The 16,045-nt window shown below is 57.0% G+C and overlaps 1 protein-coding gene and 1 long non-coding RNA gene across 8 annotated transcripts in view; one reads left to right on the top strand and one right to left on the bottom strand.

Moving 5' to 3' along the window:
* Positions 1–11,611, top strand: part of TRAF3 (TNF receptor associated factor 3) — a 120,502-nt gene extending 108,891 nt beyond the window's left edge. For all 7 annotated transcript variants that reach the window (XM_086708758.1, XM_086708759.1, XM_086708753.1 and 4 more), the window contains 2 exons: positions 4,560–4,734; positions 5,637–11,611. In XM_086708758.1, the coding sequence (XP_086564884.1) occupies positions 4,560–4,734; positions 5,637–6,208 (747 nt within the window). In that variant the 3' untranslated portion in view covers positions 6,209–11,611. The remainder of the gene's footprint in view (positions 1–4,559; positions 4,735–5,636) is intronic.
* On the bottom strand, positions 10,908–14,928 carry LOC147579669 (uncharacterized). The gene is made up of 3 exons (XR_015251996.1): positions 13,826–14,928; positions 12,330–13,689; positions 10,908–11,330 (listed from the first exon to the last, which is right to left on the bottom strand). It is a non-coding gene; the product is annotated as an uncharacterized LOC147579669 (long non-coding RNA).
* Positions 14,929–16,045: the final 1,117 nt, after the last annotated feature.

Here is a 16,045-nt window from a genome sequence, read left to right as displayed (position 1 = left end):
AACAGCAGAGGTTAGTCACAGTGGCTTAAGTTGCAGAGAGATTTATTACATGAATTTCGTTTGTGTTAAAACGTTGCGGTTGTCCAGAGTTGAGGAAAAACACAGTGTTTTGAAATAATAGGTTGTATTAGAAGTCATTGGTATTGAATCAAGCCAAAAAAGCACGTCACATAAAACACCAACAAGCCTCCTGCTGGCGGTCCCTGGCATTTTGCAGAGTGCCCATGGAAATATTCAGAATGTCCAGAGGCCACACTCACCTACATGGCCCCACTCGCGTCCTGGCTGCCAGCAGCATGGTGGCTCCCTGGGGCGCATAGAGGGGCATGGAAAGGACACGGAAGTTCACGTTATGCTAGAAAATCACCTGTTAAAAATACCACCGACAGAAGAAAGAGTGAAGAAGTAGTGGGTCATTTATACGTCATCTTTTACGACCAGATAAAATTAGGATGTACCCAGAGGGGTCACGGGGACACTTGTCTGAACCCTCTGATGTTATCACATGCATCCTCTCCATTTCCCCCCTTCCAACGTGAAAAGTTTGAATTTAATTTACTTTTTCGTAGAATTTAGTCATTCCGCCATCTGTGATTTATATTTTAACACTTTTGTGATTTCATAAACGGCTGAGACCTAGGTTCGAAAGAAAGGGGGGAACCAGGTTGCCAGAGTGCAGAGCAGTGGGGGCCGAGCGGTCATGCGGGTAGTGCCCCCACTGGTCCTAAGTAGGCGGGCACTCTCCATGGAGGAAGAAGCATGGAGGAAAATAGACTATATTGAGAGGAAGGGATTCAGATCACACTGGGCTCGAAATGCCTAATCTCATTAAGTGCCAGGGACAAGTCACCGAGGACTGAAACATCCTTGGGATGGTCCAGCATTTCCCCCAGTGGCTTCTGCGTCTAGCCGGGCAATGCTTTGGAAGGCGGAAGCTCACCTTTGCTTCACGGTGGTGCTGGCAGTCTTCCGAGACCGTGGGTGGAAGGCCTCTGGCTGGAGCCCTGGAGGCCTTGACTCTCTGTGAAGCATGTTCGGCCCAGGGGCCCTTCCCTCCAGCCCTTCCAGAGCCTTCTCCACCTCTTCATCCGGAGCCTGGCTCCCAGGTGCACCTCTCGTCATTTCCTTCCTCACATCAGAACCCTTCCCTTCCCCTGCCCCTGTTCTCCTCAGTGCTCCCCCAGCCCTATGCATTGGACCACCACGGTGATGACAGACATGTTAGTCTCTGTGTCCTCTCCTTCCTTGTCTGATTCTCCATTAGACCTAAAACCCCAAATACAGTGGGACACATGGAGTGCAGAGTTCCTGAGGGCCGCAGATATATACAGGATGTTGGTTAAAAGGAGTGGAATTTAAGAGTGTGTTTGCTTTTGCTGACCCAGGAAAGGCAATTTCTTAATATTTTACTTTTTAACGTTTTTTGTTTTTTTTTTAATTTATTTTTGGGACAGAGAGAGACAGAGCATGAACGGGGGAGGGGCAGAGAGAGAGGGAGACACAGAATCGGAAACAGGCTCCAGGCTCCGAGCCATCAGCCCAGAGCCTGACGCAGGGCTCGAACTCACGGACCGCGAGATCGTGACCTGGCTGAAGTCAGACACTTAACCGACTGTGCCACCCAGGCGCCCCAATATTTTACTTTTTAAAGAACCTGTTTTTCTTTAAAAAGATTTTTTTAATGTTTATTTATTTGTTTTTGAGAGAGAGACAGAATGTGAATGGGTTAGGGGCAGAGAGAGGGAGACACAGAATGTGAAGCGGGCTCCAGGCTCCGAGCTGTCAGCACAAAGCCCGACACGGGGCTCGAACTCACGAGCCGTGAGATCATGACCTGAGCCGAAGTCAGACGCGCAACTGACTGAGCCACCCAGGAGCCCCAAAGAACCTGTTTTTTTTTGTTTTTTTTTTTTTAATTTTTTTTTTCAATGTTTTTTTATTTATTTTTGGGACAGAGAGAGACAGAGCATGAACGGGGGAGGGGCAGAGAGGGAGGGAGACACAGAATCGGAAACAGGCTCCAGGCTCCGAGCCATCAGCCCAGAGCCTGATGCGGGGCTCGAACTCCTGGACCGCGAGATCGTGACCTGGCTGATGTCGGACGCTTAACCGACTGCTCCACCCAGGCGCCCCAGAACCTGTTTTTCTTAACGAAAAAAGGCCACCTAGAGGTCAGCTGAATCCCTGGCCTGTTGTTGGCAGATACTAGATGAGCCCAGGGGGCAGGAGCAAAGCCGTGTGGCACACTGCCCGCCTGGCCCCCAAGTGCCACCCGCATCATCCTGTTTGCACAGTGTTTGGTGCGTAGGTCCCAGTGACCCCCATGGTGCAAGTGACAGGAAGAGAGACAGTGGCTTAAGCCCTCAAGTGCACAGTGCCTGACACTGATGAATTGATGCTCTGACAGCAGCTCTCTCGGTTAGGATTTGTTTACAAGCCTGCAACCTGTGCCGTCTCTCCCAGACTCTTGTTCTCACTCACGTTCAGGATTTGTTCTTACAGAAACGTGGCAGTGGCTGTGTAGACCACTCCTCGAGAGTGAAATCACATGGCTGCACTCTAGACTTTGGTTTAGATGAGCGACACCATGCCATTTCTGCAGAGGAGGGGCCTGTTTAAAAACAGCACATGTTCCCTTGCTGTGTGTGTGGAGCTCCTTTCAAGTGACTCGGTAGAGCCCTGCGTGTGCGCACGTACGTGTGTGTGGTGTGTGTGGGTGTGCGTGCCTGTGTGTGCACGTGTTCTCTCCCGTCCCCGCCAGCCAACTCTGTGTCCCTGAGCTCTAGTCCGGGCCGTGCCCCTACGGCAGCCCTCATTTCACACTGCAGTTTCATTCCTGACCTCACCACGTGCACATCCTCCGCCTTGGGAAGCAGGCACCGCGGCGTCACCCCCTTTTTACCTCGGGGCCACGAGGCGGAGAGGTGATGTGTTGCTCATCCCAAGCCACTCCACTGCTCATGTCCACCAGGTTACGCAATGGCATCCCTCAGGACCACCGTCGATTGCGTAGGTTTTCATGAGCTCCCCTCTTAAACTCTCTAGGACCCATGTTAGCCGAGCTTACACTCTCCGTGGGTAGAGGGCGTGACAGCCACTGCAGATTCTCATCAGAAATACATTATGGGTTCGGGCGTCCTGATGTTGGAGTCTTGTCCCCAGAAAACAGACTTCGTTTTAAATGTGCCTCCAGAGGCCCCCCGGGTGGCTCAGTCAGTTAGGCGTTCAACTTCTGATTTTGGCTCAGGTCGTGATCTCGTGATTTGTTAGTTCAAGCCCAGCTTGGGGCTCCACACTGATGGCGTGAAGCCTGCTTGGGATTCTTTGTCTCCCCCTCTCTCTGCCCCTCTCCTGCTCTCTCTCAAAATAAATACACTTTAAAAAATAAATAAGTAAATAGGCTTCCAGACACACATATAGAAATAAGTGACATCAGTGTGGGAAGGGGTGTTTTTTATAGAAATCATCTTCGCTTTTTAAAAGTTGGCTAATACCGGGTTTTCTTGGAAAGAAGAGGAAGAATAATACCGTACCTTCTACCCCAAAAAAGTAACCAGACCTACCATGTTTGCTCCGTGGTGGTTATTAACAGCCAGCAAAGGTGCTGAAACTCAATGTTTAAAAATAGGCTTCCAAAAGGAGAAGTGAACTCGGCAGGCCCGGGGCTCTCCCCTGTGCGGCCTGCGGCTCCACACGGGGCCAAACCCCCCAACCTTCCCCAGCTTCATTTCAAAACAACGCAGATCCTTTTCGGAAGGGAAAACCCTTCATCCAGCAGGTGGGTGTGCCAGTCCTGGAAAACAGGCTGGGTTGCCGTAGCTGGTGGGTCTCATCCCACTGCTTACTGTTAAAATGTCTATGTGTTTCTGGGAAAAAAAAAAAAAAAAAGGCTTTCTGAATGATTTAAGGTAGCATAAAATGCAGCCTCTGTGTCAACAGCCACATGTCTGTCAGTAGTGTTTCTGTGCCCAGGGGCCACAGTGAGCCCGGTGTGGGGGGTGGGGGGCAGCCCCCTCCTAGGGATTGGCCTCTCCGTTTCAGCCAGGGTCTGAAGACCTGTCCTCAGGGTTCTTCCTGCTGCCAGCCCCGTGCAGACGCCAGGTTTCTGGAGCAGGTGCCGGGGTGCTGGCAGCCCCCTCTCGGGACCCAGGCAGGGTTCTAGGGTGCTGTCTGTAGCCACGGAGACAGGGCGGCCCCTCCTGCCCTGCGCCAGGCAGCCTCCGAGGAGACTCACATTGGCCCCTGCACATGGCTTGGCCCTTTAGGAAACGGAGACCTTCCCACAGCCTCCAATGTCCTGAACTTGAGACCCTACAACGGAGTGGTGTGGGGCCCCTGTGCCTCGGTCCCCAACTCTGGGATGGGGATCCACGGCACTTGTGTCCCCTGAGATGGGTGTGGGTGACAGGTGAGGTGCCCGTGTGAGAGATGGCACGGGGCTCATCCGCGCAGCTCTGGGCTGGCCGCTCTTCCTAACCAGCCGGTGTCCGATGGTGGTGGCATAGCGTCTTCAGAGAGTTCTAACTGCATTTTGCCTTCTGATGCCTTTGATTTGGAAGCGGGTAATAGACAGCCAGGCGGAGAAATTGAAAGAGCTTGACAAAGAGATCCGCCCGTTCCGGCAGAACTGGGAAGAAGCGGACAGCATGAAGAGCAGCGTGGAATCCCTCCAGAACCGAGTGACCGAGCTGGAGAGTGTGGACAAAAGCGCCGGGCAGGCGGCTCGGAACACAGGTGAGGGCAGTGGGGCAGGAGCAGGGGGGTGGGATGGGTCCAGGGGGCGGCGCGCGTCCCAGTCCACTGCTGGGAGCCCGGCCAGGCCTGGGGGCTTGAGCTGGTGCAGGTGGTGCGTTAGGCACGCACCATCTTTGAGCAGAGCAGCGATTTCCAGTGAGATGCTACTCGTGCAGAGGTGCGATGCCCTCCAGCCAGAGAGGCCTTCGTGAAAGAAATGTGTCCTGCGTAGACACGCCCCCTCCGTGTGATGCCAGCGCGGTAGAGAGTGGGTGCGGGGTGGACACCTTGCTATGGTGGGGGGTTCCCAGCTGTGCTGTAAGGCCCAGGGGACAGAAGTGACGAGCAGGTGAGGCAGGAGACTTGGTGGCGCGCTCAGCCAGCGCGTTTCTGAGATCTAGAAGCTGCTTTGGGGACTGAGTGAATATTCTGAATGTTTGCGTGACCGGGGTTACTGGTGCAGAGGGACTGAGATTGTGGTGATGCCTGCCCCCGAACCCCCGGGTTAAGTGGAGGACCGGGAGTGACGTGGGGAGAGGCCACTCAGTACAGGTGACTCCAAGCATCAGGCTGGAAGTCAGGGGGACTTGAGCAAGAGGGTGGCCTGTCCCTGCCCCCACGGGGCCCTGAGGGTGCCTTGCCGGAGGGAAGGCGCCGCAGCGATGTGCCCTGCGACGCACAAGGCCCCGTGACCCCCGGTGTTGCATCTCAGCAGGCTGTGGCCGTGGGTGTTGGGGGCCAGCAAGGCAGGGGCCCGAGGCCTGTGTTTCAGGACACGTGAAGGTGCCGGTCCTCGCCCCCAAAGCCATTTCATTTAGTGCCGGTGCTGGCGGGAACAGGGCTCCCGAGCCTTCCTGACGCTCACAGGCCTCCTTCACCCCATCTGTCCTCACCCGCGGCAGGCTTGCTGGAGTCCCAGCTGAGCCGGCACGACCAGATGCTGAGCGTCCACGACATCCGCCTGGCCGACATGGATCTGCGCTTCCAGGTTCTGGAGACCGCCAGCTACAATGGCGTGCTGATCTGGAAGATCCGAGATTACAAGCGGCGGAAGCAGGAAGCCGTCATGGGGAAGACCCTGTCCCTTTACAGCCAGCCTTTCTACACGGGCTATTTTGGCTATAAGATGTGTGCCAGGGTCTACCTGAACGGGGATGGCATGGGCAAGGGGACGCATCTGTCGCTGTTTTTTGTCATCATGCGTGGAGAATACGATGCTCTGCTTCCTTGGCCGTTCAAGCAGAAAGTGACACTCATGCTGATGGATCAGGGGTCCTCTCGGCGTCACCTGGGAGACGCGTTCAAGCCGGACCCCAACAGCAGCAGCTTCAAGAAACCCACCGGGGAGATGAATATCGCCTCCGGCTGCCCGGTGTTTGTGGCCCAAACTGTGCTGGAAAACGGGACGTATATCAAAGATGATACCATTTTTATTAAAGTCATAGTGGATACTTCGGATCTGCCTGACCCCTGACAAGTCACCGGGGAGGTGGGTTGAGCAGAAGGCAACTCCTCTGGGGGGTTTGAACCGGCTGTCTCCACCGAGGTCCTCGCGCTCAGAGAAGGACCTTGTGGAACGGAGGAAGCAGCAGAAGGTGGCCGCGGGCCGGCGGGAGGAGCCGCGTGTGAGGACACACCCGACATGCTTTCTGATAGACTAGCAGCTCCACTCTGAAGAATTATTTATCCTCCAACGTGATAGATACTGCTGTCAGAGAAGGTTTTCATTTCATTTTTAAAGATCTAGTTAATTAAGGTGGAAAACACATATGCTAAACAAAAGAACCATGATTTTTTCTTCCTTAAACTTGAACACCAAAAAAAAACACGCACACACGCACACACGCACACGCACGCACACACACCTGGGGACAGCTGGACATGTCAGCATGTTAAGTAAAAGAAGAATTTATGAAATAATAATGCAATTCTTATATATTCTAAAATTCAAGAGTGCAATCTTGTTTCAAATATAGTATACTGTCTATTTTTAAGGCCTCATCTGGTCTCTGTTTTAATAATTTGTTTGTCAGAAGACCCTGAAGTACACCTAGGTCTTTTTTGGAAGTCTGAATTCAGAATCATTTTTTAATTTGAAGTTCTAAGATAATTGTTACTGCAGACATTTTGTTTTAAAACGTTGATAGACTGATATTTCTTGGCAGAAAATGTAAACTATCAAACGCTGGTTATCACTTGTGATAGGAAAGAGCATACTCAACCTGCTGTATTTCTCGTTAGAAATGTAACCTTCAATCTCTGTCGTAGTTAATGACACTACTTCAAAATTATTACGAAAGGGAAACTGCTCATGGATGCTGTGCATCATTTTCAGATTTATAATTGTTTTCACCCTAAAATAGGGCATTTGTTGAACTTTGGAGTTCTAAACAAAATCCTGTAGGCTTTTAAAATTCTGCCCCACGTATTCAGACACGCTCTCTGTTGCTGACAACTCTGGCCTTCGGCGTCCAGGGTCCGGGGGTGGGCAGGTGGCTCGTGCCGAAGGAGGCCACAGCAGGTGTGTTTTTCTTCATCCTGTCACATTGCTGCATTCTGTTAACGATCTCCAAAGGCGACATCTTTGCATAGAGGTGGTGGCATACTGTCTATGTGCCTTAGATGTGACATGCTGCTTCTCGACCCTGGCTTTGTGTTCACTGTAACTCTAGAAGGTGATAGTTTGACCCGGCGTTCCTCTCGACCACTAGACCCCTGCCTCTGCAAGGGCCCTCAGACAGCCCCGTGCCTGCTGAGGAAGCCAGGCTCAGCTTCCGCTTCTGGAGCCTCCACTGCTCAGTCATCACAGATTCCAAGTCTCTGGGCCCCCAAAGCGAGCCGCCTGGTCCCAGCACGGGCGCGGTCCCACCCCCAGGGCAGGAGCGGGGCAGCCACCGTGCCTCTCCGTGTCCCCACCTGGGCCGTGGGCGCCCACCCGCCACGAAGCAGAACCCTCTGAGCATTCCAGAGACCGCCGCTCTCGGGGGGGCCTGCCCAGGCTGACGGACAGGGTCCTGGAACCACCGCTCCCTCGGGAAGGGTGGCCCGGGGACCGTCCCAGCCTGCGCCTGCCCAGACGGCATCTTCTCAGCTCACTCACTGTTTACCTTCTTTCAATGGTCCAACTGTGACTAGAAGCCGGAGCCCTGCCTCCCTGCGCCCCCCGCTGTGCGCCGCGCTTCTGGGTGCTCTTACCACTGATGGGTGCTACACGTGACGGGTGCTCCTTGGGCTAAACCAGTGTGTGTGAACCACCGCATCTGGGCCGCGCACCTCAGACTGCCTGCCTCTGGGCTCCCCCGTGCTCACGCGGGGACGGTCGGGCTGGTGCCCGGTGGCCCGCCGTGTCTCTGGTGCTGCCATCTGCCCTGGGCGTGCCTCCGCCCCAGTGCCTGCTGGAAGTGCCCTCCTAGCACACGCCGTCCCCTTCCGTAAGTGACCTCATCGGTTCCAAGCACCTGCCACGCCCGTTAGCAGTTAAATGCTCGTCGTATTCATCTCCTTTACTTTCTCCACCCTGCCCCCACCCCCGTTGCTTTGAGGGCCAGTCCGCGTCCTCCGTCCTGTCCAGAAGGAGTCGTGAGTCCCCGTGCAGAGAGGAAGGACTACCCGTGGGTGCTGCGGGACCGCTGTCCCTCAAAGGTGTTCCCGACCTCCTCCAGACCTTGCCCTGGTTCTACCCCGGAGATCCAGGGGAGACAGGACGCCTGGCAGCCCCTCCTGCCTGGCCTCAGGTGGCTTTCCTGAGGCCAGGGGTTACCAGCGGGGACATGCCTGTGGCATGCCTGCGTCCTCCCCCATCACTAAGAGTGTGGACAATATTAACAAATTTGAGATAAAAGCAACCTCTTGGTCTGGTAAAACAACAACAGCAACAACAGTTCTTTGCCTCTCCTGGTTGAAATTCTTCTGGGGGTGGGCTACCTGGAATCACTTCTGGAAGCATCTGTCCCTTGGTGGGGGGGCACTTTCCCAGTCGCCCCTCCCACACACGCTCCTAGTGGGAGATGACGGGCCCTTTGGGCCTCCTCCCGAGGAGCCCATAAGACGTGGCATCAGGAGCTGGCGCCATCCCCTGGGGTGAGGATGTGCAGAAGCCTCATCTTGTGGCTTGAAAATAATTGGCGACAGCGGGGGGGGGGTGGGTCGTGTGCCTTTTGGCCACCGTTTGGTGCACATCTTCCCTCTCACGCACTCGTCCGGAAAGCGGCCTCCCGAAGGACCTGAGTGCGAGGACCTGCCCGGATGGACGCACCTGGCATTGCTTCCATCCTGACTCCTCGGTGCCCCGGTTTGGTGCTCGCCGCCCGGCGCCGGCCTCCGGCTGTGGTCCCCGAGCGGCCAACCCTCCCGGCTTCCCAGGGTCCCAGCAACAAGAGAACAGTGTCCTACGCGGCGTGTATTGGGTGCACTTTTCCTGTTTCCTAAAAGTGACAGATCTCCCCATGGGATAAAACTGTTCCAGTGCTTTAGAAAAACCACCACTGAGTCTTGTGTGTGAATCAAGCCAGTCGGCTTCCCTGTCAGCCTCGTGCCGGAAGTGAAGACAACTCACTGTCTCTGCTTTTGCCTCGTGTGCTTCTCTGGACGTGTGCCGCTTGCTCCTGCGCGGACCATGGAGGCTGCTGGGGGGCTGGCGGCCTGGGGCTGGGCTTGTCGGTGATGGGTGGGCACCTGCTGGGGAGCACACGGCGTGGTGGGCGTGAGTGAGGGCCTGTCCCAAGAGGCTGGGAGTCTTTGAGTGGCCGAGTGGCATTTGGCTCTTGGGGATTAGACCGGCCCCGGGGAGGCTGGAGTCCCCTCACCTGGGCCTCTTCTAGAAGTTCGGTTTTTCAGTGTCCTAGGTTCACAGGTAACACAGAGGAAACAGGAATGCTCGCAAATTGTTCTTCTAAGACCTGTCCTACAAGAGGGTGGCGCTGACCCCCTGAGGGTGGGTCGCTGTGCAGGTGGACAGGGAAGGCCTCGTGGGGGCCACTGTTGTGGCCCCAATTCACAGCCTCCCCCCGGAGCAGCCTTTGCGAGGCAGCAGGTAGAGCAAGGGAGCTCTCGGCCCAGATGCGCCTTTCTTTTCCTGCCCGATACGGTTTTTCCTTGCCTTGTGACCCCAGAAAGCCGTGGAGTACAGGAAGCCTGTCCTCCATGGCGGCCACCCCCACCAGGCCCTTCAGATGCTGCCCAGATTCTAGGGGGCTGTCTGGCAGAGCCGATGCCCCCGAGGCTTCCCCTGTACCACTGCGGCCCACCGTGGTGAGGCGGGGTCCTTGGCCACCCACGCTGGGGCCACATGTCCCAGGTGAGGCCTGCAGCTGTCATCAGGCAGTGTCGTGGCCACCGGTGGCAGGCCTGGCATCCGGCAGCCAGCAGGGGACGGGGTGTCTGGACAGACCCTTAAACACGGCAGGTTCCCGTGATGGGTCATTTCTTTGTCTGCCCAAGGGAGGTGGGCAGAGTGGCAGAACCCACCCGCCCCCAACTCACATCCTGGGGGGTGCACACCACCTCCCTACTCTGTGCGTGAAGGAGGGGGGACACTGTCCTTCTGTGCCCATCACGGACGTGTCTGGCTCCCGGCCTCTCCGCCAGTGTTCACGGGGCCGGTCAGGAGCCGCACTCCTCCTGGGACCTCGTGCCCAAACCTCAGCCCTCCAAAGGGAGTCCCTCTTCTCTGGGTCAGCAGAGCTGTTCAATACCGTTTTCTTCCTTCTGGTCCAGACCTTTCTCAGAGTGCGGAGGAGAGCCGGGGGGAGCCCCTTCCTTTTGTGAGCGTGTGGGAGGTGAATGAGGGGTCTGTCACCCAAATCTGCCTGTCAGCCCGAGACCATGGTTCTGTCTTCCATTTGCAAATCCCGACAGCTTTATTTTCTCCAAAGCAGAATTGTGTCCACTGGGGCCGAAGTCGGGTGAGGGCCGTGTGTGGCTCCGGTGTCGGCTGGTGACCTGGTCGTCGGTACTGTCTGCCCGGGCGGGGCAGGCCGTCACCGGGGAGCCGGGGCCAGCGGGGGGTGGGGGTCCCCAGGGGTGCTGCCCCCTGGCCTCCGGTGGCCCATGTGCGCGGAGGTGGCCGGTCTGGTGTGGGGAGGCCCTGGTGGCGCCAAGCAGTGCTTGCCTTTCATTTCCGCTGCTGCATCTTGAGTCTTCGCGAACTGTCGCATTGGAAGAGGGTCAAGTCCAGGATGGCTGTGCCACTCCTGCCGTTAGTGGTGATTGGTTTTTATAACTCAGTCCCCCATTAGACAAGTAAGATAACCTTCAACAGCAAACTGACTTAATTGGTAAACACAAACGCCGGCATTATTTCCAAGGATTTCTACAAGAATTACCTATAGAATAGTATCTGTGATCACAGAAGTGTGTGAACCCGTGTAGACAATTGTGTGACGTTGTTAGAGCCGCAATCTCCCTGACGGCACACCTCTTCGTTCAGTTCTGTTACCCAAAAACAAAGACCAAAGAAGGCCAATCTCTCATTTGACTCTGTATTTTAACCCGCCTGTTTTAAAAATTGCCGTCTGTAGTAACCGCTCGCTGTGAGGCCCCATCTTGACACTCCAAGTGATTGTGACCAGTGATTCACGTCCTGTTTTTCTGCTCTTCTAAGAAAAAACAACAAAAAGACAGTATAAGTTATTGCTCAGCAATAATCATGTTGTTCATGTGAATTAACAACATGTCTGGTTTTCTGATAGCATTATTATGTTTTATATTTTTGTTTACTGTATATTGTGTGTGGTTTTATTTGGTATTTATTTGTGTTTTGAGGTCTTGCGATGTTTTTGTGTTTCTGATGCTAATAACTAAAGTTTGTAAGAGTGTAGAATGCAAAACTTGGAAATGCTCAACTGTCTGATTAGAGGAAAATAAATCTGACTAAGGAGTCCTGGTTTCTCTTTCCGCCGTCTCCACAGGCAGCGCCCTGGGCTTGGGGTGTGGGGGCCCTCCCCTCCCCCCCGCCTCCGTGGGGCCTCCCAGGCTCTTCTCTCAGAAGTGGCCTTGGCAGTGACCCGTGTGCTCACCCAGCCCCACACTCAGAAGGGCCCACACTTGGCTCAGTCCTCTGCCGTCACCATCTTCAAGTTCTTAACGTGTGCAGAAGGGGTCTCGTATGCTTGGTTTGCACTAGACCCTGCAGACTGTGGAGCCATTCCTGCCCGTGGCTTCCTGGCCTCCCCTGCGAGGCAGTGGCTCTGACCTCGGCGAGTCCCGGAGGCTGGGGCGCCTGGCAGCCTCTCTCTCAAGTCAGTGGCCTGGTCCAGAGCAGGGGAGGTGGCCCTCATCACCCGGCATCTGGAATGGTGGAGGGGCCCCAGACCTGGTGTCCCCTGGCCCCAGGTCCACCACTTCATCGGCTGTGGGACTTTGTGCTCTTGGAGCCTCAGTTTCCTCATCTGTCACGGAAGGACAGCATCTCTCCTTTCTAGAACGTGGTTATTAAAAAGCTGTACCAGGGGCACCTGGGTGGCTCAGCTGGTTAAGCATCTGATTCTTGATCTCAGTGCAAGTCTTGATCTCAGGGTCGTGAGTTCAAGCCCTGTGCTGGGCTCCACGCTTAGAAAAAAACAAAAACCAAAAAACAAAACTGTACCAGCGCTGACCTTCGCAGGTGCTTGTAGGGGCTCCAGGCGACAAGTTCTAGCAGCTACTCATAGGAGTGTTGGGGTTGGAGGGCCAGAAGGACCTCCTCCCAGCTCAGCATTTCTCTAGGTGGTCCTATGGATCAGGCCCAGGGGCAGGAAGCCCGTGTGGGCACCCCCAAATTATCCGTGTGGAAGCTGCTTTCCGGCACCAATGCAAAGACCCTGGGAACCGCCCAGCCCCTCCCCCACTGGCCTGCTCCCCCACATGTCACCACTGTGCCCCCCTGGGCCACGAGCACTGTGGGCAGCAAGAAGGTGGCCCCATCCAGGGTCCCACACAGGCTCTCTGGCCACACTGTTCCTGCTGTCCCTCAACTGGGGGGGAGAGTCCTCCCCCCCCCATGCCTTCAGAGCCAGGGTGACACACACAGTGGGGAGTCCAGGGCCCTCCCCCTCCCCCCCGGCCCTTCCTAATGTAGGTTCCCACACCGCCTCCCTCCGCCTGGAGGGTCCCAGTTCACCCCACCCTGTGGTGAAGGGCTTGCGCCCCATCCATGTCTCTGGTGCTCAGCCTTGGGCTCCCACCAGGGTCGCAACCACAGCAGGGATGCTGAGCGGCACCGTGGGAGCCCCGAGGACAGCCCTGACCCACCTTCCGGCCCGGGGACACGGTGTGGACAGCTCTGTGGGCTGGGATGCCCGAGGCATAAAGCAGCAGCTGCAAGGCCACGTGTGCTTGGGGTTTTCCAGCTCCTTCGGAGGGGGCGGCTCAGCTGGGATTTCAGAACTGGATCCTTGGCTTTCAGCCTTTTGGAAACTTTTGTTTGGAGTCCTACAGGAAGGAAAATGGGCAATAAACCCCAGGAGAAGAGCACCCCCTGCTGGTTGCACCTGGGCCGGAGGCGCCAGTGGGGACACTGGGCAGAGGCGGCCGCAGATCTGGGCCGCTGTCCAGCAACAGAGGGCGGGGGTGATGAGAAATGGGGTGCTCGGAGCAGCTCCCCCACCTGAACCCAGACCTCAGCCAGGACTGACAGTGTAGGAGCATGTCAGACCGTCCCACGGCCTTGGCTTTGGTCCTCGAGTCAGCACTGGGGACAGCCCCGCTCGCCCAGCGACCTGGGAGGCTTGGTCCAGGAGAAGAGGGATCGGGCGGTTCCTGGTGACCCGGGGGCTGCCTCCCTCGGCTCAGGGGGCCGGGGTGGGGCCGCTCTGTTCTGAACCCCTCCAACCAAGACCTCTGCAGGGCCAGCTAGGAACTCGTGCCAAGCCAGGGTGCAGGAACATGTGCAGGCCTCCCCACGCTGTCGGCTCTGCCACTGTTGGTATCGACCTGCTCGCGGAGGCAGCGAAATCCCACAGGAGCCGAGGACCAAACCTGCAAAGATGCCGGAGTCCACCGTGCGCCTGCGTTCTCTGAGGATCTGTCTTTAGTGAGAAGATTGAGGTCTGGAGAGGGGCCCGTCCCCAGAGCCCTCCCTGCACTTTGCTGGTCTTCCGTGACTGAGGTTCACCTTGGTGCTTGGACCTGCCCACTGATCCGAGAGACGGTACCGGAACCGGACGGGCGAAGGCCTGGAGATGCGCTTGCTTGTCGTGAAGAGCGAGTGTTTCCAGTTTCCTGAAAACGGACAGCTGCAGAAGCTAAATCCTGAACCAAAGAGATCCGTGAAAAACACCACCGCCACTGGGAGAATGGAAGTCCGCGGAGGAGGTCCAAGGGCACCGTGGAGGGCCGGCTGGGACCTGTAAGTGCCGCGGGGCTGCCCGGAGGCATCCGGCATGTTCCTCGGGGGCTGGATAAGGAGTTAGAGGCGCAGGGGCAGCTTTGAATGTCCCCAAGCCTACGAGCCCCTGCCTTGCTCCCCAGTGGACCCCTGGACCTCAGGGCTGGCCTTGGAGGAAAGCAGAGCTCAGAGGCCCCCTAGGGCACTGAGGGGGCTGGGCTGGCAGCCGGGTCTGAGGACCAGAGGCCAGCACCCTGGCGGGGAGAGCATGCGAGGGAGTCTGTGAAAGCACTCTTGTGGTGGGGGGGGACATGTGGTCTGAGCCAGTGGTGGCCACCAGCCTGGCAGGAGGCACACCCTGTGGTGACCTTAGCCTGTTGGGCCCTCGCAGGCAGCTGGGGGGGTGGAGGGTCACACACCTTCTCACGGAGGCCTGCCCCCTCATTGTCCCCGACGCTCTGGCTGCTCAGAGCCCTGCTCAGATCGCTGCGGCATGTCCTTCATGCACCCCTGCTTCCCCCCCCCCCCCCCCCCCCCCCGCCAGCGGCAGATCCGAGAAGGCCGCACCCCAGCCCCTGCTACAGGCCTGGCACCGAGTGTGTGCGCAAACGGAAGGCCAAGAGAAATCTGGAGTTCGGCAGGGTCGAGGGTGAGGGGTCCTTCAGGGCCAGAGTCTGGCAGGGGTCTGTGCAGGACTGCAGGGCCCGGGGGTGACCAGCCGGCCCTGGGAGGAGCATGGGCCATCCCTTCCTCCCAGGAGCAGCTCCTGTGCTCCCACAGTACTGTGTGGGCCCCGGGGGCACTTCGCGGAGGATGCTGCAGTGGGGAGGAGACGGCCTGTCCGCAGAGGTGACTTCATGTGGAGACCGGAGGGACAGGAGGAGCCCTGCCAAGAGGGGCTGCTGTTCATCCTCCCACCGCCCGCCCCCCCCACTCCTCTCCCTGCGCAGGAAGAGAACCAAGCACGCTGGAGCCTCAGTCCCTCCAGAGGGACACAAAGGCCCAGAGATGTGCAGGAGCCTACCTGAGGTCACACAGCAAATCAGGGACAAAGGTGAGGGGGAAGGAGCTGGGGACTGTCCTTGGGCTGATCCACCCCACAGAGCTGTAGAGAAGGTAGGGGGGCAGGACAGTGGAAAGGGGTGATCCCCAAGGTTCTGCAAGTCTGGGTGGGGACCACAGGGGATCTGTCCCCCCACCCTGGGGCGGGGGAGCAGGGCTGTCACTCACAATGCCCTCACACTAGGTGGGGGCTGAGATGGCCAGTCGGAGCACAGCAACCCTGCACCATGTGATTGGGGCACAGTTGGAAACAGGAACCGATCAGAGACCTCACTAAGCCATGCCCAGCGGCATAGTCAGAGAGGTGTGGGGTCCAGCTGTCCTGGGGGCCACCTTTCCTGCCACGGGAAGGTTGTGCATAGAGGGAAACCAACAGCCAGGGCGGCCAAGCCGAAACAGAGTGAGACTGAGACCCGCAGACAGACACAGAGACTGAGAGCTTGGAGAGCCCCTGGATCCAACGTTGCCTGAAGCAGCCGCTTCATGGCATTTCCTGATTACTGGCAGAAACTCACTTTCGGACTTTGTCCTTCTGCTACTTCCCACAGAGCTCCTGACCGAAGTGTGTGCCCACATGTGTACCGGGGTACCCAGGGCACCTGTGCGTGCAGCTTGGGGCCTTCTGTGAACACAGGGCACCTGTGCCAGGGTTCAGCCGCTCCTCGTATCGTGTCTGCACTCCTGAGGTGGCAGGGACTCCTGGCAACGCTGGGCCAGGCAGGGCTGGTGCCTGTCTCCTGCCTCAGCATGGGCTCCTATCCAGGTCACCCTCTGATATCTGGACCCACGTCAGCCACCGGCAAGGATGCCCCCTTCAGGGTCTCACGGCCCACCTGCCCCAACTCGTCCTGTTCTGCCACCTTCAGTCCCACCTCCACACTGTGGCTACAGCTGTGACCTCATCCTGCTTGTCTCTGCTTTAATGCCACCTCTTCCAGGAAGTTT

This window comes from Puma concolor, chromosome B3 (genome assembly GCF_028749965.1).
Source record: "Puma concolor isolate L17-30 chromosome B3, mPumCon1.1.hap2, whole genome shotgun sequence".
Lineage (NCBI taxonomy): Eukaryota > Metazoa > Chordata > Mammalia > Carnivora > Felidae > Puma > Puma concolor.
This window is presented reverse-complemented; position numbering and strand designations above follow the sequence as displayed.